General features: G+C 50.7%; 10 protein-coding genes across 10 annotated transcripts; 5 read left to right on the top strand and 5 right to left on the bottom strand.

The window, feature by feature from the left end:
* Window positions 1–13: 13 nt before the first annotated feature.
* N7484_008440 (uncharacterized protein) lies at window positions 14–494 on the top strand (the record flags this gene model as incomplete). Its single annotated transcript, XM_057118827.1, has 4 exons — window positions 14–75; window positions 128–159; window positions 214–278; window positions 426–494. 4 exons carry the CDS (start codon window positions 14–16, stop codon window positions 492–494), a joined length of 228 nt encoding a protein of 75 aa, XP_056968382.1.
* A 196-nt stretch (window positions 495–690) lies between these two features.
* N7484_008439 (putative mitochondrial genome maintenance protein Mgm101) lies at window positions 691–1,609 on the top strand (the record flags this gene model as incomplete). Its single annotated transcript, XM_057118826.1, has 2 exons — window positions 691–1,271; window positions 1,336–1,609. 2 exons carry the CDS (start codon window positions 691–693, stop codon window positions 1,607–1,609), a joined length of 855 nt encoding a protein of 284 aa, XP_056968381.1.
* A 472-nt stretch (window positions 1,610–2,081) lies between these two features.
* Window positions 2,082–5,104, bottom strand: N7484_008438 (serine/threonine protein kinase; the record flags this gene model as incomplete). Its single annotated transcript, XM_057118825.1, has 2 exons — window positions 2,082–4,388; window positions 4,442–5,104. 2 exons carry the CDS (start codon window positions 5,102–5,104, stop codon window positions 2,082–2,084), a joined length of 2,970 nt encoding a protein of 989 aa, XP_056968380.1.
* Window positions 5,105–6,111: 1,007 nt separating this feature from the next.
* On the bottom strand, window positions 6,112–7,356 carry N7484_008437 (phytanoyl-CoA dioxygenase family protein; the record flags this gene model as incomplete). The annotated part of the gene is made up of 1 exon (XM_057118824.1): window positions 6,112–7,356. One exon carries the CDS (start codon window positions 7,354–7,356, stop codon window positions 6,112–6,114), a length of 1,245 nt encoding a protein of 414 aa, XP_056968379.1.
* A 566-nt stretch (window positions 7,357–7,922) lies between these two features.
* On the bottom strand, window positions 7,923–9,897 carry N7484_008436 (uncharacterized protein; the record flags this gene model as incomplete). The annotated part of the gene is made up of 4 exons (XM_057118823.1): window positions 7,923–8,761; window positions 8,814–9,390; window positions 9,466–9,775; window positions 9,836–9,897. 4 exons carry the CDS (start codon window positions 9,895–9,897, stop codon window positions 7,923–7,925), a joined length of 1,788 nt encoding a protein of 595 aa, XP_056968378.1.
* A 1,145-nt stretch (window positions 9,898–11,042) lies between these two features.
* Window positions 11,043–12,841, top strand: N7484_008435 (RING-H2 finger protein; the record flags this gene model as incomplete). The annotated part of the gene is made up of 4 exons (XM_057118822.1): window positions 11,043–11,255; window positions 11,320–11,725; window positions 11,787–12,321; window positions 12,370–12,841. Coding segments are annotated over 4 exons (1,626 nt in total), but the record flags the coding sequence as incomplete, so codon positions are not given.
* Window positions 12,842–14,670: 1,829 nt separating this feature from the next.
* On the top strand, window positions 14,671–16,180 carry N7484_008434 (aspartate aminotransferase; the record flags this gene model as incomplete). Its single annotated transcript, XM_057118821.1, has 4 exons — window positions 14,671–14,931; window positions 14,999–15,130; window positions 15,184–16,026; window positions 16,085–16,180. The coding sequence occupies 4 exons, from the start codon at window positions 14,671–14,673 to the stop codon at window positions 16,178–16,180; spliced, it is 1,332 nt and encodes a 443-aa protein (XP_056968376.1).
* Window positions 16,181–16,619: 439 nt separating this feature from the next.
* N7484_008433 (uncharacterized protein) lies at window positions 16,620–17,858 on the bottom strand (the record flags this gene model as incomplete). The annotated part of the gene is made up of 3 exons (XM_057118820.1): window positions 16,620–16,860; window positions 16,914–17,671; window positions 17,730–17,858. 3 exons carry the CDS (start codon window positions 17,856–17,858, stop codon window positions 16,620–16,622), a joined length of 1,128 nt encoding a protein of 375 aa, XP_056968375.1.
* Window positions 17,859–18,776: 918 nt separating this feature from the next.
* On the top strand, window positions 18,777–19,645 carry N7484_008432 (nucleotidyl transferase AbiEii/AbiGii toxin family protein; the record flags this gene model as incomplete). Its single annotated transcript, XM_057118819.1, has 3 exons — window positions 18,777–19,024; window positions 19,108–19,232; window positions 19,308–19,645. The coding sequence occupies 3 exons, from the start codon at window positions 18,777–18,779 to the stop codon at window positions 19,643–19,645; spliced, it is 711 nt and encodes a 236-aa protein (XP_056968374.1).
* An 85-nt stretch (window positions 19,646–19,730) lies between these two features.
* On the bottom strand, window positions 19,731–20,680 carry N7484_008431 (uncharacterized protein; the record flags this gene model as incomplete). Its single annotated transcript, XM_057118818.1, has 2 exons — window positions 19,731–20,345; window positions 20,468–20,680. The coding sequence occupies 2 exons, from the start codon at window positions 20,678–20,680 to the stop codon at window positions 19,731–19,733; spliced, it is 828 nt and encodes a 275-aa protein (XP_056968373.1).
* Window positions 20,681–21,431: the final 751 nt, after the last annotated feature.

The raw sequence follows: 21,431 nt of genomic DNA, 5'->3' as shown, positions 1-21,431 counted from the left end.
GCATACTTCAATCATGTCGAATAACGCGGAACAGCCTAAAGTGATTCCTGAAGATGATGATGAGCCTGATGAGTGGTAATTGAGCTTTGGCAGCGTTCATTAGACCTTAAGCTGACTCTTTCGATAGGGACAAACGCATCTTCAGCACTGGCTGCCATGGTAAGTAGCTCATTGATGAATAATTCACGTCAAACAATCTCTAACAAGTCACAGCCGAGCAGGACAAGATGAATGATTGCTATTTCGTCAAGAAAGACTGGCGGGCTTGCAAGGAGGAGGTGAGTCCAGTGTCAGCTGATTGTTATTAAGACTTCGCAACCCCTTCAAAGTGCCAACTTGTGGCATTACATCCCATTGTGAAGCGCCCGAATGCTCCAAAAGCTACTCCATTACATTGGTATACTTGTATCTGACAGTCGACCTAGATGGAAGCTTTCCGTGAATGCTGGAAGCGCCAGGGCAACGACCAACGCACCGAGAGCAAGGACGCGTAGTGCAATCCAAACATGTATTAGTACTCTTGACACAATTAAGCCCTCCAATCTTCAATCAATTCTTTCCCCTCAATGTTCTGGATTCTCGAACGTTTTAGTAAATTCGCATGATATATCACATCACGTGACATATTCCGCAGATAGCTTCAGCTTCGCGCAGCCTGTAGCTCTCAGCTTCATCCCGATTCCAACCACAATGTCAAACCTACGTGTCCGTCCCTGGCGGGCATTGGAATACATCCAACAAATCCCCAGCGTAACTCAAGCTCCGCGCACCAGAGCCCCCTACCTCGCTCTCAGCAAGCGCGCCATCAGCACGAGCAACACCCGTGCAAACAGCACGCCTACACCATCCCCAGCACCCAAACCGGCCGCTCAGCCCACACGTACAAGCACACCCTACACGCCCTCCACCCAATCCAAAGTCACCTCCACCCCAAACCGCCAGACAACAGACAACATCTCCAAAAGCGGGCTAGCCGATAAACCCCTCGACGTAATCAGCGCCGCCGAAGAAAAGATCGACTGGACACGCTCGTTCCACGGTCTCTCTGCCGAACCATTCCCAGAGAAGGCCGCTAATATCTTACTCGCGGAGATCGACCCAAAAGAAGTCGAGATCAAGCCCGATGGAATCGTCTACCTACCCGAAATCAAGTACAGACGTGTACTGAATCAGGCATTCGGACCTGGAGCTTGGGGTCTTGTTCCGCGAAGTGAGAGTATCGTTACACCAAAGACTGTTACGAGGGAGTATGCGCTTGTTTGTCATGGACGGTCAGTTCCCTACTTGGATATGGATCAGCTTTAGATTCGGAACAATGACTAATGTACTTTCCAGACTCGTCTCCGTTGCCCGTGGCGAACAGGATTATTTCTCGCCTGATGGAATCCCCACTGCTACAGAGGGATGTAGGTCTAATGCGCTAGTGCGTTGCTGCAAGGATCTCGGTATTGCGAGTGAGCTTTGGGATCCTAGGTGGATTCGGAAGTATAAGGCCCAGTACACGCGGGAGGTGTTTGTGGAGCATGTTGTTAGTAAGAAGAAGTCGAAGATTTGGATTCGGAAGGATGATCCTGTTGGTTATCCGTGGAAGGAGACTGGTAGTAAGTAGATCTGAAGTTCAGTGCTGACTGGATCTGGTTCGGGTGTTTCATTAGACGGGTGCTGGGTTTTTCTGCACCTTGCTCTGGGCATACCTTTGTATTATATTGTGATTGTACTCTAGCAGATAGAGCGTAGCTGAATATATCTGCCTCTACTCATTACTGCTGAATGTCTATGGATCTTGAAATGACTTCACGTTCTGCCGCTCATCGACAGATAATCTTCATATAGAAACATTCAGGTATTGTAGAAAAAGTGGTAAATCCGAGAGTCCCGTAGGACATCCATTGGCAATCATCGATGCATCTAATCTGAGAAAATTTAACTGGCTCTAGTATCATACATTAAAAAAACAATGAAGAAAGATTTTCGTGATCGAAAACATCCTATAAACACCTTTTTTCCCAAAGAAAAAGGAACGAAAGAAAGTGGAAATGAAATAACGAAATGAGATATGCAAGTTAGAATGTGACAAAGGACTAAGAGTCATGCCCATCATTTTGGTTCGACTTCTCACGCTTCAAAGTACGCGACAAGAACGAAGGCCGACGCCCACTACTCTCCGCATCAATGTTCTGCGGAGGCGAGTAGATCGAAGGCGGAGAGACGGGGTCGTACCGCTCTTCGTAGTGGCTCTGGCTACCTGCAGAGGGATACTCGTGAGGCCTGTTTTGTTCACCATTGAAGCCGCCTAGCTCGACAGACTCGTAGTGGTTGTTGTTGTCCGAATGAGAGTTGTAGTAGGATGTGTTATAGGTTCCAGACTCGGGAGACCCGATGATGGGAAAGATTGTAGGTTGGGTTTGGTCTGGGTTCGGGATGTGAGAGGTGGGCTCGTAGCGAGCACTACCGCGGGAGCCTGGGGGAGCGGGAGTTTGGAGTATAGGGACGCTGCTCGTTGAAGGAGTGAGGCCGGCGGGAACAGGGGAGAGGGGAGCCGGCATAGGGTCGTGCTCGTTGTAGGAGACGCGAAGACCAGCTTTGCGGTGGCCGGTTGAGGGCTCGCGGCCGATTGAGCCAGTGGCGCCATTTTTCACGCTTAGTTGGCGGGCACCTTGGCTTGAGGCGTTCGTGGCGGTGCGGTGCAGGGCGTTGGTGTCCTCTGGGCCTAGGTCGAGGTTGGACGAGCGGGTGTTGAGGGCGGCCGCGATGGCGGCTTCGTTAGGTGGGTTGGTGGAACCGCGTTGGGTGAGTGTGCCGGATGAGCGCTTCCTGTCGATACCTGTGGCTTGCGCGGTGTCGGCGGCCAGAGAGGCGTCGTCTGCGACTGCGGCGGCCGCCGCAGGTTCCATCAATGTCGACTTTTTGACATCATCGGGGTTTTCTCCCTTGTCATCGCCGTCCTCGCCGTCCTTGGACTCTTCCTCTGGACGTTCGACACCAGGGGCACGAATCTTGAGCTTGCGCATGGCCAGAACTAGGGCACACATGAACTTGGAGCGGCGCGAGGAACGAACGGCCTCGATTGCCCAATTGGACTTGTGGCGGATATCAACCTGTAGCTGGAGCTTGTCGAGGTCGCCGACGCCGATCACCTCAACGTTAAACTCAGGCTGGAAGTCACGAGAGTTTTCTTTATCACGGACGAAGAGCTCCATCTCGGCACGCAGGGCCTCAACCTCAGCAAATGTGGTGTCGAAGGCGACAGGGACAGTGAGTCTTTCGTGCATGGCATTGGCACGGGTCAAGTTATCAACCCATAAGCTGTTCAGGATGTTGTTGGGGACTTGGGTCAAGCGGTGATCGTTGATAGAACGGAAGACAGTAAACAGGAGAGAAATACGCTCCACAATATAGTCTTTATCGCTGACATCAACACGGTCACCGATATCGAAGGGGTGCTTGACGAACAAGAAAATACAAGAACCCAAAACTTCCTGACAGGTGGTCGAGAACACGAAACTCAGGGAGAGCAGCGAAGTAGCTCCAGCAGCAATGACAGTACCAAAGCCAGTGGTCACGAAGGAGATGAAAACCAAAACGCCAATAACGGCAGCAACAGAGAACAACAAGCCGTCCAGCACACCGATAGCCTGGTCGACATCGTGCATACTGTGGTTGAGAGCCTTGCGCGTACGTCCCAATTCCGTAACAGTAAGGATCATCTCATCGAGAGAAATATCTCCATTGCCATCCTTGTCCAGCATAGCGAAGCACTCGTCAGCCTCGGCCTCATGGCCGGGTCCCAGAACCTCAACGATGTCATCAATGTACAAAGAATCCCGGCCTTCAACAACAAAGGACATCCAAACACGGCGGGCTAAGGCCGCGGCACAGCGCTTACGCTCCAGGGCCGAGACAACAACGGCGTGAGTGGTGTTGTTGTTAAACATTTGCTTTCCAGTAAGTTCAGAGGCGACATTGCCAACCGCAGCCTGCACCTTGTCACCGAGACGGCCAGCCTGCTGACCGACGGTGCGACCAACATCCTGGACCATACGCAGGGGCATGATCGAGGACCGCTTCGTCTTCTTAGTAGCCTGACTGAGAATAGGGTCCATAATAGTCGAATCATCCTCACTAAACTCCGGGCAGTACATAGGGAACATGTTGCGGGAGGCTTCGAACAGTAGACCAACAAGGTAGACATTGCGCTTGGCCTCCTTGATCTTAGAGTCAAATTGCTTGCGGTGGTAGCTGATCGAGATGAGCTGCACAATGGCCTTCTGACCTAAGTAAATAAGACTGCAGACCAGGAAGCCAAGCAGGACGTTCTTGACGCTTTTTTCCCAGGCCTTCTCGCTGGTATCCCCATCATTTTGCTTGTTGGGGTTTTCAGTCATAATCTGCACGGCAAGTTAGTATCCTACGCAGCCTTAACGATGTATCTAATACATACCGGAATGAAAGTCACCAGCGAGACGACACACCACAACACAAGAGTCAACGGAGTCTCGAGGGCTCTCAAGATAAGTGCATATTTGCGAGTACCCGAGCTAACGATACCACACAGTAACTGGAAAAGCCATGGAAGGAACTTTGCCATGACCTTGCACCCCCACAAACTGACCCAGACCACCTCGATCCAGGTAAAGAACCAATAGATATGAACACCCGCGATTTTCGCATTCGGAGCCGCCGTGGCTCCGACGATAATCGGAATAGCAATCAAAAGACCAATAGGAACAACATAGATCATGTAACGAGTGACAATCGAGAAATTGTAGATAGCTTGGTAGATCCGGCCAATCGCATTAATGGTACCATCATCGGAAGCCTCCGACGCTTTACCACGCATTATATCCATATCAGAATCAATGCGGCGACGGCGGCCAGGCGCGATAATGCCCTGCTTCTCCCCCTCCGCCGGTGGGACAAGGCCCTTTGTTGAACCGGATCCGGAGCCCCAATGCCCCGTACCATTGTGGCTAGGGGCATCGGTGAGGGGAATATCAATAGTGACGTCGTTGGGATTATGCATCCCGTCGTGCGGCTGATCGGGAATCTGTTCAAACCGATGTATAACCGAATGCTTGGGAGAGATTCCCAGCTTGCTCCTCATCTCGGAAAAGGAAAAAAGAAAGGAAGGGAGCGGTTTCTTATGAAAATAAAGTCCTCTGGGGCGACGATCGATTTCTCAACCTGGTTGGCTCGATTGAGGATTTCAGTGGAGAAATTTAGTGGGAAAAAACTCCATAGGCCGTTTTTTCCTTCCCCCCTCACGGGCTGCAGGACCCAGTAAAACTTGAGGTTAGACCTCTTGCGCGGCTCGAGACGGTCTTACTTGGCTTGAGGGTTCTCCGATCAATCAATGGGGTCTTCGTGGACTGATCTACCTGTCAAGAACTTGCTGGGCCAGGTGTGTCTGTGGAGCTTAAGATCGGCACAGCCGAGGGTGTAGGATCGAGTAGAGCCTGATTGTTTCAAAGAGTGACTGGTTCGAATACCCAAACGAGTGGAAATGAGGGAGATTGACGTGAAGGTGAACAAATTACGGTACAATAGAGTTGTGGTTGAAAGAAAAACGCGACTCCGTTCCTGTTTCACAATGTTGTTGGCTGAAAGCCACAAAAATGTGAGACACCCATTCCTCGCAGATAAAATGATCCACAGGGGCAATAGCCGCATTCCAGATGACGGATCTGAGGTCTACATATGGATTATATTGTATGTCCGATCAGATAGATTAATCCAGTTCATCACGATTGAATTGAAGGTTGTACATCAGGCCTAGTGCATGGTAGTGGGTGTGTACACGTACCCCTGTTCCCCTCAATCGCCACCAACAACTCGTTCTCCGACAAGCCATGGACGCAGGTCCCACTCGGCCCCACTGTGCCCTATAAATTGCCAGCCAATTATATTGTGAATCTCAAGCCCGATCCGAGGGTCCAGCACCCTGACTCGAGATGAGGGCATGTGATGTGTGCAGTTCGATGTGTATGTTTGACAGCATCCAGCCTCGAAATGGCCCAATATCACGTTTCAGGTTAAGGCCTATCAGGGAGGTACGTGGTACTTCATATTGAGTACGTACCTACATCGGTCGGTACCTAGGCAGGTATCCAGTTATGCTCGCTCGTCACGTCGAATCTGCTCCAGCGCAGCAACCACTTGTTTGCGACTCCATTCGGCCTCCAGTCCACGCATCACAATATCTTGCTCACTTTCGGGTGCCATGCCACTCGGAGCAGGTGGCCGGCGGTCGAGGTTGGTAGGAAAGGGGTATCCTTCTGCGAGAGCCTGGATGAATGCCCTGATCTCGCGAGCTTCCAGTGACGACTGCTGAGGATCAAGGTCCTGATTGGCAATCTTGTTTCCAGCAGCCTTATACCGCTGGACCAGCAAATCCCAAGTGCTCTCCACCAGTGGTAGCGAGTCCACGGTCTCCATCGGTTTCCCAAATGGACTACTCACTTGCAACAGGTTCGCGACGCGACGAACCCCACCGTTATTCGGGTCCATCACATTCGCTCCCGCCGCATGGAAGAGCGCTGGATTGAAGAAGACACCGTCTCCCAGAGTCAACGGCAACGCGACGTAGTTCTCTTGAAAGAAGGTGCGAAATTCTGGGCGACGCCAGGCTAGATACCCTGGCGCATAAGTTTGCGAAAATGGCAGGAAGCGCGTAGGGCCACTTTCGACGGGCATGTCCGTGTGTGCTACGGCTCCCTGCAGGGTGAGAAATTGCGTTGCCAGCTGCGTTGGTGCTGGGAAACGTGCGCACGCGTCCGCCTCCTGGAACCCTAGGTGGAAATCACGGTGGCTCTCTTGGGCTGCCCCACCAGGATGGACTGCATTAACCTGCGCGGTTACCTTATAGCCCGGGCCGAGCCATGCAGTGCAGACGGCGGCTAACCAGGGGTTGGCGTAGTAATCGACGAATGATGCGGGGTCCTCGGCGCCATGTTTGTTGAAAGAATTCCAAATTCGGTCGTTGCTGCCACTAGCAGCGAAGTGGTCACCTTGGGAGGTATTGGATTCGCGTTCCCTGACAATGATTCGATCGAAGGCCGCGTTCGCTGCGGATAGGACATGGCTGTACCGGACGGGGCTATACATGTCTCGCAGGACGAAGACACCTGGCCCAGTATGCAGGATGTGATGCCACTCATCCTGCAGCTGCAGAGTAGTGGCGCTAGTTAAAGCTGCATTTAGAGCTCCGAGGTCATAGATTGGTATATTACGCTCCACCGCACAGGCCAATGGGTAGGTGGAGATATCGACTGTGCGCGAGCATATCTGCTTGAAATCATTCAACTGGATAGAAGCGGCCTGAAAATGGCGGGGTGGGATTGATGTGTGTCCATTCATCTTGTATGTGGGCTCAATCCTATGTGTTGCGGGGCATTGAAGTATTGAAATGTCGGAATCCAATCTCCAGGGGATTCCCCGCATTTCTTCCACTTAGACCCGCATTTTGACATCCAACGCTGGGGCTGGTCCACTTGAAAAGGTCATTGGGCTTCGGATTATGGTTTCCGATCAAAACAAGTAATGTAGTTCTAGACAAGGGTATCACAACCAAGTAGTAAAGTACAGAGTCTACCATGGGTGAAGCAAGTGCAGAGGGACCAAGAGAATGGTCCCTATATCCAGGGCCTATCCCAGACGCCAAGTAACAGGGTTGAATGGAGAACGATCAAGAGGTATCACCAGAGCCAGAAAAGATATTCCCAAGTAAAATAGCAAGAAAACCAAGAATTTGCCAAAGTCATCACCATTGCTTCGTACCTCATGCAATCGTTATGAACCTGGGACCCAAATCAACCCCAATGTGCAGATCTATGAAGCAAAGGGTCTTTGAGCCTCCGTAAGAGACTGAGCAAATAAGAACAGAGTAAAGGAGATTCGTAAAAGAAGATTCGTACGACGCCGGCTTATGCATTCATCATGACTGCACCAAGGTCAGAGGTCAGAACAATTTCTGATGCCGAGGGTTCGTCGGCCAGGGTGGGTTCGCTCACAACGAGTTCGTTTTCGGACATGGCCTCGACCAATGCGCTCGGACGCCCGGCGACGGTAAAGAGAACCTTGAACAAGAACGTGGGGCCAGGACTGTCTCCGCTAGGCGGTTGATGACGGGTGTGCGTGAGTAGCACGCGGATCAATTCTCGCAAAGCATCATCCGTCGTTTCATCGTGGATTATATCAATACCATCAATAATGAGGACCAATAACGGCGGTGCAAAATGGAGCAGAGTGTCCACCAGCGATAAGGCCGCTGTCCAACTACCCAGAGTGCCATCAATAGGACGGAACCGCTCCGCAGTGAGATCAAGTAATGAGTCACTATCAACCACCGTCGGTAAGTTATCGATCATCTGTCGGATCAGACTATAGGTCAGAGCAATCAGCCCTTGCTGATGAGGGGTCTGTCCCGGAACCTCTTTGGAAGAAAGCTTGCAGAAGTGAGAGAGGGTCGGAAGGTCCGCCTCGCGAGCGAAAAAGGCGTAAGATGCGGCGATCAGGGACACAGGGCTCAGCGATTCTCCAGATTGGGACCCGGCAACGGCTAGAGCCTGGGAACGAGGACTAGTGACCCATTTCTTGAGGGACGTTATCACATTGGCTTCCGTCACAACCTTGGCGTCCGGGTCACAGTGTGGAATCTGATCCTCGCAATCGAAGAAGGGCTGGAGATGCTTGGATTCACTCTGAAGCTCAAGACGGGCTAGACGACGCTTGGACCCCCGAGACCATTCCACAAGGGGTGTTACTGGTGTAGAGTTAGTTCACATGCTTAGGCGTCCAAAAGGGATGTCTCCTACCAAGGTCCGGTGCGGCGGTAGTCAAGCACACAATACGGTTGCTCTGCTCTTCTGCAGGAATTAGTTGTTCTGTTGTATTCTGTAGCATCTGCTTCAAGAGCTTGTCCCGTGTCTCCCTCAACTGATCACGTTTCTCTGCATCTTGTTGAATATCCCAAATCAGGCGTCGGGTCATGGTATTTTGGGCTGCGTGTCGGCGTCGCTTTCCTTCCCGTCCGACTTGACTGAGCTGCGACTCTTCCCACAGGGCGCGTGGGCTGTATGCGGAGTCCCAGCCATCATCGACATCCATTGCATCCGAGGACCCGGAGAGAGTTTGAGCCTGCCGTTGAATGCAAAGGACTAGGGGGTGGAAGTGGGCATAGGCGTCTTGGCTGTAACTCCTCAATAGGTGGCACGTAGACCTCCGCACATACCAATCCATAAATTCATTTAGGAACAAAAAGATCAGAGTGTAGATTTCGGCCACGGGCTCCCGGTGGGACGCATTGAGATCCGCGGGGGGCTTGATGGCACTAGTGATATTATTTAATGCGGTAAGAAGTCCTTCGAGGATCCGGTGGTAATTTGACGATGCCTTTAGATGAAACAAGTGGGTTAGTGGACGGTGGGGAGATATGGGGATGGTGGCCCAGGCCTGGTTGCAACTCACTTTGATCACCGACTGCAGCACCCCATAGAGTAACGGGGTATAGTACAAATTACCATCGGGAAGGACAGCAAGAATCTGAGCATGAGATTCGATAGTGGGGACGAATCGATCACAGAGGCCGGTAACCCGCTGGCGAGGCCGAGACATCCAAAGGGTGTGTAGGTTGCGCACCAGAGCCTGAACATCGGTAGCCGTCTGAGGCCGCTCCTCCCATACCACACGATTTTCAGCCGGTACATGGCGAATAAAGGCCTTCCATGACTGAGCCAATTCACTATATTCGATATCGAGGTTTGCGATCACGGGGTTTCTGTGAGAAGTGTGAGGGGGTGGGTTTTTTTTTTTTTTTTCTCCTCCTTTGACAACGTACGATGAAACGGGTTTTCGGTCGAAGCGAAACTCCCAAGCCGATGGATCATCGTCCTGGGCCATGGTGCGACGCATCACACCCGCCCTGAGAGTGATAATGATCAAGTTGTCATCAGTGGATCTGCCGATCGAGAGAGGCGAAGGGGAAAAGGAAGGGATTGCAGAAGAACGCGGAGGAGCGGGTGCAGCCGCTCTTCTCAGGGAAAAAGCTAAAAAAACGCAGGAATTACAGGGAATCACTATTAATATGCCCTTTCGTCATTTTCTATTTATTTTTTCACTTTCCCTCTCTCTCTTTTGCTCTTGTACGTCGGTCCATGAGAGCCTCGACCTCTCTCCACTCTGCCTTCTCCGCAAATCACAAATGAATATCCGGGGCTCAGGAGTTTGGGAGAATATGTCCCGTGTACAACGTGAGCAACATTATGAAGGACATTCACACCATCTAGGCCCGGACAAAAGACTAGATCATCAGAATGAACGGGTTTAAGGTTCGGGCGGTCGTCCAGTTGGCGATTCACGTCCGATAGTCCCGAGTTTTGCTTTTGCCATGTTGATCCCAGGCCATCTCTGCGGGGAAAAGGGAGCAGAAAAGGAAAGAGAAACGATACCTACGATCCCGAGGGTTCCAGAGGTCCGAGACCCGAAACCCCTTTTCGTAAATCATCCAGTCTCAACTACATATGCAGGGTCAGGTTGGAAACAAATAGCTACATACATATGATCAATCTGATTAATGAGATCTAGGAATAGGACTAGGACAGGTGCTCTTGGGGTCTTTGTGTGCGTGAAGCGAGAACGGCCAATCGTGTGGATCCCCCACGCTCCAGATAACCCATATGGGATTATGGATCCTCCGTCAAACACTCGACTAACACAGCCCTGGACACCGAATCTTATTTACATCGAGATCACAGGTGACCGAGTAAGACTACCTAGACACGATAATGATCCATGTATGATATCAAGTTCATGCACCGAGGACCATGGAACCCCCGAACTTCCACCATCCGGCTTATCGTCATGATCAATGGATCTACTTTCTCCACGGGGATCCATACTATGATCGGCCTTAGCTCTCCCCTCTTTTTTAATTTCCTGTTTTATTGTTCGTTCATATGCCACTCCACTTCCCCCCAAACTTCCTGTTCAACTCCCACTTTTTGAGGCCCTGACTAATGCTGCGTTAACCCCACGCTTCCGCTGAGTCCCGTACATCAGCGGCTATGGGTCCATTTCTTCTCTTTTACTTCTTCGTTTCGGTGCTGGCGACCGTGACTGTCCTCCCTTCGAACTATTCTCAGGACTTGGCCTGGTCTTCTTCCGTTCGCTTTCGTCTTCAGGCTTCGGGTCCTCTGAACGGCCTGACCCTCGCCCCGCTGACACAGTCCCTCGTCCGCCTAACGGATAGTGAGAAAGAGGTACCCTCAGCCCCCATCATCTAGCCCCCAATCTCCCGGGCGCGCGTGGCTCATTTTCTGTCAGGACTTTCATATCCCGGGTAACGTCACCAAAGTAGTCGCGGAAGACTCGGTTGGCCTGAATTCCTCCTCAATCGCTTGTATCCCGTGTGATTCTGCCGATTACCCTGGACCGTTCAAAGCGGATCGCACCATCGACACTGTTGACAGTCAGTCGACCTTACCGGGGGCAATCATCCTGTACAGTAATTCAGCTTCGCACTGCAATTTGACCACGGATAATACTGCGGAAAACTATCGCAATATCTTCACTGTCATCAGTTGGCGAGCTTCAACCCTTCTACAAGACGCCTTTGATTCAAACAATACATTCACAGCAATCGGCAGTATGTCGGCCCCGCTGGCTAGTGTCGATTCCACCGGCGCTACAGGTACTGGTACTGGTACTGGAGGAGATAGTCCCAATACTGGTTTGTGTTCCACTCATTCCCCGATATATATCTGCATCAGTATGCTAACTTAGATTTGCAGCAATGATCATCTTGTACAGTATTACCGGTATTATCACTGCCCTCTTCTTGGGCATCATTATCACAGGTGCTGTCCGCGCTCATCGTCATCCGGAGAGATATGGACCTCGTCGCGTGGCAGGTCGTGTCAGGCAGAGTAGGGCAAGAGGTATCGCCCGGGCCATGCTCGAAACGATTCCCATTGTCAAATTTGGGGATGAATCTCCCAGAGATGGTGTTGATGCCGCCAAGCGAGACGTTGAGATGGTCAGCCATGAATCTGGCCATGAACACTCTCCTCGTTCCGAGAGTATTGCTGATGTCGAGGAGACCACTCGTGAGACCGACCTTCCCGAACAGGAATCCGATCATCCTATTGCTGCTGCGCCCGAGCATAAAACCGATGCAGCACCGGATGCTGGCAATTTCTCCTGTCCCATCTGCACAGATGACTTTATTAAGGGCCAAGATCTGCGAGTACTGCCCTGTCAACACCAATTCCACCCGGAGTGCATTGATCCTTGGCTGGTGAACGTGTCCGGCACCTGTCCTCTATGGTATGTTCTCTTCAAATCTACTGTAATCACAATCTAATCTCCCCTCAGTCGTATCGACCTGAATCCGCCCAAGACAGAAGAAAATGCCGAGCAAGATGAGAATGCCGAGCATCCGGAGGAAACCCCGGCCGAGGAGGCTGGAACCTCAACTGATGCAACAACCCACCGACATTCCCACCACCGTCTCACTAACTACTTGAATGCCCGTCGTATGCACAATGCCACCGTGGAGGAGCGCCTCGCTGCCCTCCGCCATGTCCGTGCTGCGAACCAGGGCAATGCTGCCGACGCTATTCCCGCCCCCAGCCGCCACCGTCTCAGCACCCGACTTCGCGAGCGCTTCCGCGTTCGCTCTAGCACCCACGGTGTCGAGAGTCTCAGTCCCGGTGAAAGTGGCGCTACTACGCCGACAGTGACGACTCCCACGGTCCCGGCCCCTGCGCACATAGCCGAGACCGAGACCGAAACCGAACCTCAAACCAATGAAACTGCTGGATTGCCCACCAACTCCAGCAGATGAAACTGACACATGTCATTCTGATTGCATGATTCGATGACTTTTTTTTCCCAGCTTTACATATTGATTTGCACAGATTTAGCTGATTATGGCGTTACGAATTACAAGAGATGGGATTTTGGTTGGACATAGGCGTTTGAGATACGGAGGAAAATTTGTTTCTTTCCTGTTTGTTTCATTGTTTTCCATTTTTGTGGATCTTGACACCTTTGCATATACTTCCTGTACATTGAGCCATAGGGAGATGTAAATCCCGCAAATTAGGAAATACAAAGCATACATACTCAAGGAGCTCGACGTCATGATACTAACATTTAGGGCAAGTACTCCCGCAACCCCAAGCCTAACATCGGCAAAAGGGATCTCCGCGCCTTGGCAGCGGGGGGAAGAACCAAAAAGCAAAACGGGCAGTGGAGACAGTGTGGGGGGAAAAGAAAATGAACAAAGAAGCCGGAAAAAATGGGGATCCAAGCCTTCCTGAAATCTCCGTCCACTCTGCCCTACGTGGGTGGCTCGCTCAGCCCCGGGGCAATGCAAAACATATATCTCGTATGAAGTCCACGGGTTCCAGATACACTTGGTACATAATCATGAGCAGCTCAGAACCCTGGGACATGGATACCTGTTCCGCTGGGCGGATAAGGGACTATTTACCTAGGAAGGAAATCATGTTATGTTGATCCAAACCCCCGTTGATGTCATGGAAATGCCTCCCGATTTTCCCCAAGTTCTCCGGGGAACGGCTGCAGTCGGAGCAAGTCCGGTTTGTGTGCGGAGTTCCGGGATCGTCCTGATTGCCATTTCTCCTCATGGCCTCGAGACGAAGGGATTTTGTTATGGACCTGTTAATGTTTGGTGGGAATTTGGAGATTTAGGGATAGAACGTGCAGCCCAAGGCTTGGCCGATACTACATAACTCTGAAGATAATGTATGGTACTTATCGCATATCTGGCAGGTGAGGGGATAAACGATTAACGATGGCATTCCGTAGCAAGATAAGGACACTCAGATGATAGGGATTTCTCGATATATGCGCAGATCTAGGGATGTTTTTATCTCGATTCCAAGTCAATACCTCTGCTAGGGTTATCTGTTATGATCCAGGTACTGTAGACCGCTGGAGCGTTTGAGAATATGTAAGGGGCAAAACACTTCACACGCGACCTTGGAGACAGCGAGAACGGATAATTATAAACCGAGCTAGAATACATAACTAGGTATCAGGCCATAGGTCTGGATTCTTTCCAGAAGGGATCCACTGCGTCTTTTTTTTTTTTTTTTTCGGCGTTGGATGACACACGATTTGCGGCGCGGCGGGATGAGCCTGTCGGAGGTCACACATCAGACCACCGGGTAATTGGTATTTGAAGTAATTAATGAATGAAAATTTCATGATCATCCAGAATACAAATCTCTACTGAATACTCACTTAGGTACTTATATACCTCGATACATGGATACTCCTGACCCCGTAACCCATAGTCAGTTGATCGATCATCGAGGTTATAGTAAATCCTTATTTACACATGTTTCGCATGTGAACTCCACTCTCCATCACAACGAAGAAGATACGGAACTTCCTCGGTTCCAAGTGGACTCCCTCGGCGATAGCTTCGTGTATATATAGAATCACGCTGCAACAAAATACCTCTTCTTAGTGCCTCTGATTTTATTTCAAGTATATTGTATACGCTGACAATCGCCGCAACCTGATTTAACCGCTCTACTCCACCCCCTCATTCCTCCTCATCCGGTGAACGCAAGCAGCAAGGTTTCGGTGACAATTCCGGGGAAAACGTTTGTCGCGTAATATATTCTGTGTCAGACAATCATGGCAAATTTACATTCAAATTCCCCTGCTTCCCCTTCTTCGACGGCTCGCGATCGTCTTTCCTCCATCTCCTCACACATCATGGGTCCCTCCAATCCCTCCGTCTTCACCACCTCCACGGTGGCTGCCGCCCCCGAAGATCCTCTCTTTGGCCTGATGAAGGCTTATCGGGAGGATCCCTCGGACAAGAAGGTTGATCTGGGCATTGGTGCCTACCGCGACAACAATGCGAAGCCCTGGATCTTGCCTGTTGTTAAGAAGGTGAGCTCCATTCTATCTTATCGGGTTTCTTTGTTGATGTCTTGTTTCTTGCTAAACATCCCTTCAGGCCGATGACGCCATCCACAATGATCCCACTCTCAACCACGAATACCTCTCCATCGGCGGTCTGCCCGATCTCACAGCAGCAGCCCAGAAGCTGATTGTCGGCGCCGACAGCCCCGCCATCAAAGAGAAACGGGTATGTCCCGTGCAATCAACACCCAAACAAGCTAATCTCATCCCTGTATTCAGATCTGCACCCTCCAAACCATCTCGGGCACCGGCGCCGTCCACCTAGGCGGCCTCTTCCTTGCCAAATTCCACCCCCAAAAACCAACAGTCTACCTTTCCAACCCAACATGGGCCAACCACCACCAAATCTTCTCCAATGTCGGCCTAAACATCGCTACATACCCCTACTTCTCCACCCAGACTAAAGGCCTTGATTTCAATGGCATGATGCAATCTATCCAGAACGCCCCCAACGGCTCCGTCATCCTCCTGCACGCCTGTGCTCACAACCCCACAGGCGTGGACCCCACCCAAGACCAATGGCGTGAGATCGCCGCTGCCATGCGCGCGCGCTCTCAATTCCCCTTCTTCGATACAGCATACCAGGGCTTCGCATCCGGTGACCTGAACCGGGATGCATGGTCAATCCGATACTTCATCGAGCAAGGGTTTGAGCTCTGTGTCGCGCAGTCCTTCGCCAAGAACTTCGGTCTCTACGGTGAGCGCACGGGTGCGTTCCATTTTGTTTCGGCGCCTGGTGCGGACGCGTCGACTGCTACTGCGCATGTAGCTAGTCAGCTTGCTATCCTGCAGCGGTCGGAGATTTCTAATCCCCCTGCTTATGGGGCGCGAATTGCGAGTCGGATTTTGAATGATCCTGTATTGTTTAAGGAGTGGGAGGATGATTTGAGGACAATGAGTGGTCGGATTCTGGAGATGCGGGCTGGTTTGCGGGAGAGGCTTGAGAAGAAGGGGACGCCTGGCTCTTGGGATCATATTACCTCGCAGATTGGTATGTTCTCGTTCACGGGATTGAGTGAGGCGCAGGTTATGACTTTGCGGTCTAAGTGGCATGTTTATATGGTGAGTACTTGGTCCCCCCCTTGATTTCATGAGATTTACTAATGATCGATCGCTGCAGACTAAGAATGGTCGTATTTCAATGGCTGGTCTGAACACAAATAATATCGACTACTTCGCTGAAGCTGTTGATAGTGTTGTGCGTGAGAGTTTGTAGATGTTATCCAAAAACATCTTGCACTTGGGACAACCAAGTCGGGTTGGCGTTTTGTTTCTCACTGATTACCCCAAAACCATGCCTTACATGGTCTTTATATGACATCTCGGTCCTTGGCTGGCTATCTTGCTCATCATCGATTCTCTTTTGTATACTGTTGGACTAGTGGGTCCGATTATCACTTGTAGATCTAGGCTTGAAACGCCTTAGGATTTTCTCCCGCGCTTGATAGAATTTAAGTTGGTAGTTCCAGTCATTCGACTTGGTTCCCTTACTAAAATCACAATATATTTTCACAATAATAGGATTCGGAATCATTGCTGAATGGAAATGATGCAAGTCCGATTTTTTATTACCTCGGTATAGGGCCAATGCTAAGAAAAGCCCAAATATCTCATTAATGCACTCGAAGTCCTGGCACAATGTCCACGGTATAAGATCAAAAGACCAAATCCCATACAACAAGCCAAGTACACAAGCCCACAGTCCCCCAAAACACGGCCTGCGCCGTACTCCGGCGCTCGGTCGCACGTTTAAGCTCCTTGTTTCCACGCCCAACATTCGTATTAGTCGTATCAGCATCGCTGACCAATTGCGAGATATACTCTTCCTGGGTAGAAAGATGAGATACAAGCGTACTCTGCAGAGACGAGATCTCAATAAGAGATTTCTCGGCATTTCTAAAGCACAAATTAGCCATAGAGCACAGTAACAAGACAAGACAAAAACATACTGGACCTTGCTCAATGTATCCTCATAATGGCGCAGCATAGTATCATTCTCTTCGGCAAAGAGCTGCAGTTGCTCCGGTGAAAGCTGCGCCTCAATTCGCGCTGTATCAGCCTCGCTCAGATGCACCGCATCAGGAGTCGGCAGAGACGCAGGTTTCTCATTATAGCCACTTTGTCGTTCTGAGCCACCTTGCGCCGTTCCAGACCCAGACTTCGACGCCGCAGCCTTACCTGCAGCTTTATACAAAACACTCTTCTCTTTCTCGCGCACACGGTCAATCCTCTTCTCTACCATCCCTCGCTGCACACTCGCCGCACCCTCCAATCCGCGCCTCAAACGCCAGAGCACGCTCTCGCGCACTGTGCGGAGAACCTTCGCGCTCTCCTCCGCCTGTACCTGCTCTGCTGACTTCCCTTGCGCATCTTCGTTGTCGCCTGGTCCACCGCCGCCTGCCCATCGGAAGAGCAGAGCGCCTGCAGCGCTGTGGCCGTAGCGTTTGCGGAGGATGGTAGCTTCAGTGTCCTGGCGGAGGGTTTCGGCGGAAGCAAGATTTGAGATTGAGGCTGCGAGATCGCGAAGGAGGAGGGCTGTTGAAGAGTCGACTGCGTCGCGCTCTGGTTCTGTGAGGTGCTGGGATGTTGGGGGTGGAGAGTGTGCTTGGCGGGTAGTGGTTTGGTTACGGCGTTGTGGGGCTGTTGTAGTTAGGTAGGCGTGGCGAATTGATTGGAGGTATTGAAGGAGGGATTGGATGTGGGAGTTCTGTTTAGTTGTCTTGGTTAGCTTTGGTGGTTTGGGTGGTGGTGGAGGGGTGGCTGACGATGCGATATGCCTCCTTTAGGAATTCGTCCGCTGTTTCAGTGGATGGCCGGAGGGCTTTTTGGGAAGGAATTGTCGGGCCATGCTTGGATGAGACCAGCTGGCTGAGTGTGGGTGTTAGGTCAGTCATTGTGTGGTGGGGAGGGTTGAAGGTTGGGAAAAGTGGAAGGTGTACACAAGGTGCAAGTTGGAGAAGTAGAGAAGTGGAGCCCGTCAACAACGTCACCAGGTGCGATTGGTCGAGCTTTTTTCCCCGGAGATGTACAGACTTGATGCCTTTCCATTTTATTACTTTGAGGGATATAGTTTGTTTCATCGGTCACTTATTACAAGGTCGCTTAGAAGGTTTGGCGAAGGGTTGATTGAATAGTCCTCCTAATGCTACTTTGTCATCCTCGGGGCTATTTCTTGCAGCAATATACTAACTACCACAGCGGCCATGGTGCTAGTTGCTTATCAGTTGATCTAGTTGGAAACTAGATCTAGTAGTCGGAGGAGAGCACGTTTGAATATAAGTATGCAACTTCATGGATGCACGTAAGCAGATAGCCTGCCGACCTCGGAAGTCTATCTGGTGGGTCAACCGGAGATTTGGCTTGCCCGCGCGGCTAATGATATACCTCAAGTTGGGTAATTCTATCTCCATCTCATTTGAGAGGCAGGGCATCCGAGCGAGCCGTCGGCTAAGGTGTTCGTTAGCTGCATGGTCACTTTATATAGATTACCTCCAAGCCAACGTCACAGGATCCACAGATGATAAGGGGTAATAAATCAAGAAGCTTGAAAGGCTCTCAGATAGCCCCTGGAGATAGAGAACTTGCAAGGTTCAGAGCTGAATGCAGATATGGAAAGTCCCCGGCTAAATACTGATGTCACGTGTACTCGCGGCTCTCCTTTAATGCTTCATTTCGCCGGGGGCCAATTTCACCGGATAGCGTGGTCCACCATTTCTTCTTCCCCTCCCCCGTGACAATGAGGGCAACTCGGATGCTTGGGTACCAGCAGATCTTGTTCCGAACTCTCAAAGCCCCTAACCTGTTCGCCCAAGATGGCTGAGATTTATAACACGGACCGCTTCGCGGAGCTCTATTACCCATCCAATACCGCCGACCTCCTACATCTAGGCCTCGCAGCGAGGTTCGTGGCGGCGCTTTTCGAGTCGAGTCGAGTTACCTACGCCTTCATCGGTGGCTGGGCTATTTACTTGAGAGGCTGTAGACGCCGGACACAGGACATCGATATTACAGTTGCCACCTCGATGGACCATTTAAGACAGATTTTGACTGCAGAACCCCGGTACTGAGCGGACCCTGACTCTTTTTATTCCTTCCATGTCTATTCGTGATGGTGTGGGACGTTTTTTGGTTGACCGCTGCCAGTATCCATTTCCCGGCTATTCATGGCCGAACTTCCGTTCAAATATTCATTGACACAGGCCGCAGTGTGGATGGGGAATTCCCCCACGTACCAGATTTAGCGGTCAGTATGGATATTGTTATTAGTGGTGAGTGTGGATCCTCCTGCCTGTGGCTTATTCCGGGGTGTTCGCCGAAGTAATCGACAGGCGGTTGACAAATAGTGATCACTGCAGGTAACCTGGGGACACCAGAGGACCTTCAGTCCTCGCGCGAGCATATCAATCCTCATAGACCAACTCCCTTGGGCTCTCCCGTTTCGGTACTCGGTTTGGTCTTCCAGATCTATGCCAAACTAGACGCTTTCTCCAGGCGTGGCGAACAAGATAGCAAGGACTTCGTGGACCTGGAGTTCCTTTTCACCCAATATGCGATTCAAGTACCAGCTTTCAGAGACTGCTTTAGTGTTGAGCAGCGACAGTATTTCTGGATGCAATATGCCGCCAAATATGCGACTTTCCCCGAACAAGTGGAGAACATGAGGATTCTCCTTGGGCTTTGATGTGGCCCTTCATGAGCAACGAATTTTTTTTACTATCTATTAATGATAATTATAATTATTTCATTATTTAACATGGGCTTGCAGACTAACTTGATATAAGCTTCTGAGTCCAGGGGTCAGGAGACCCTCTGAGACGGAATCGCGTCTCGAATATCGTCTCAGGAGTAGTCCAGCCTAACCTCCCCTTCTTGTTCCGCACCCGCAATTCCCACTGTTCTCGTCTGCTTATTGTTGATGTGGGGAAGTAATGCACAAACATCCATCCTTTCCCCCTTGCAGCCTCTGCAGCCCCAATGTTCATTCTCCGGGTCCATTCCAGATCATTAGACCCGTCTAAATTGAGATTTTGAACCCCCCACTCTTCAGACACATTTGATCCGTCGATGCAATCGCACAGCGATACATCGTCATTCGTGTCCAAGAAGCTCTGCATTAGGACCGGTAATGTTGGATATGGTACACCATTTAAGCTGCGTCGTATGCGAAAGGGCCCACAAGGAATATGAGCATGATATGCAGGAACAAGAAGAAAGTAGAAATGGATACCCCTGCCTTTGAATCGGTGGTAGGTATGACTTAGAGACGAAGGTTGCGGGATCGGAATTGGTGGTACAGCGTGAATTTTGTGGGCCATCGAGTCGGCGGAGAGCAGAGCAACCGCCTCGCCGACTTTGTCATCGGGGACGCATAGCTCCCATTCCTATATAAGACTAGTCAGCTAAGCTACTCTTTCGTTTCACTCCAAATTAATCGTTGCCTGGTCTGGATCCCGAGGTCATTCGGCCGCTTGGAGTCGCAGGGAAAAGGATTCGATGGCCATACATCTCGTACACGCCCAGCACCGTAGAAAATCAGTGCAGAAACGCCAACAATACAGCACTCGATGCCATGCTTTTCAAGATAGCGGGTCACCTCCAGAATCTCGAGGGTCCCGTGGCCGCCACAGGACGGGACCTCGTCTGGGGAGTATGTCGGGGCCTTTCCTACGGGGTCCGGCGGGACCGGGGCGTTGACGTGGAAATTCGGGGCTAACATTGCTGCTGTACACTAGGAGAAGGCCCTACATCAACTATTTCGTCCTGGAGTCGCGGGGAACGGGGCATTCATTTTCATGGCACGTGATTGACTTAGTCACTTTTGCCTTTGGGTCTGGATGCTTCGATCTCTGCATGAACCTTCTCCAGTCATTTCTTCCGAGCTCTTCGCGATGGTTGCTCAGTCTTGGTGACTTTATATGCAAAAGTACCATCGAGACGATTGGCTTGTACATAGCACACGGCATAAAATCCTTGCACAAAGCAGTGCAATCAAATGACGGTCCTTTGGGCCAGTAGATCTCGGTGGGGCAACTTGTCATTCCTTGTGCCGATCACCTGTTCGCGCAATTACCGTGAGTACAGCCAGTATGTCGGAATCCATAGGAAGTGTTCTTTCTGATTCTCTCAAGAGCAGGGGCAAATGATTTTCAGCCACATATAAAACTTGAGCAGAGTTCGGAAATTCATCAACTAACAGAGTGATTAAGACATGTGGGAACAACTTTAAATGAGCCAGAAACTTCGCCATTAGTCTATATACCAGACGCCCGATTTATTTTGTTATACATAATGGTGCGTTGGTGATAAGCCACATCGGCAATCGCCAAAGTGGTTTCTGAACTACAGTATGCAGTCGCTCCGCTATAAGATATTCCCACTATAACTGTAGGAAAATTTCTGAACTGTATGAACATTTTGAATTCGGGTATTTGAAGCATACATGCAACTTCTTGACCTCATAAATCATC

This window comes from Penicillium longicatenatum (assembly GCF_028827895.1).
Source record: "Penicillium longicatenatum strain IBT 33135 chromosome Unknown contig_6_segment0_segment0, whole genome shotgun sequence".
Classification (NCBI taxonomy): domain Eukaryota; kingdom Fungi; phylum Ascomycota; class Eurotiomycetes; order Eurotiales; family Aspergillaceae; genus Penicillium; species Penicillium longicatenatum.
The sequence above is the reverse complement of the archived record's forward strand: the minus strand, read 5'-3'. Positions and strand labels throughout refer to the sequence as shown.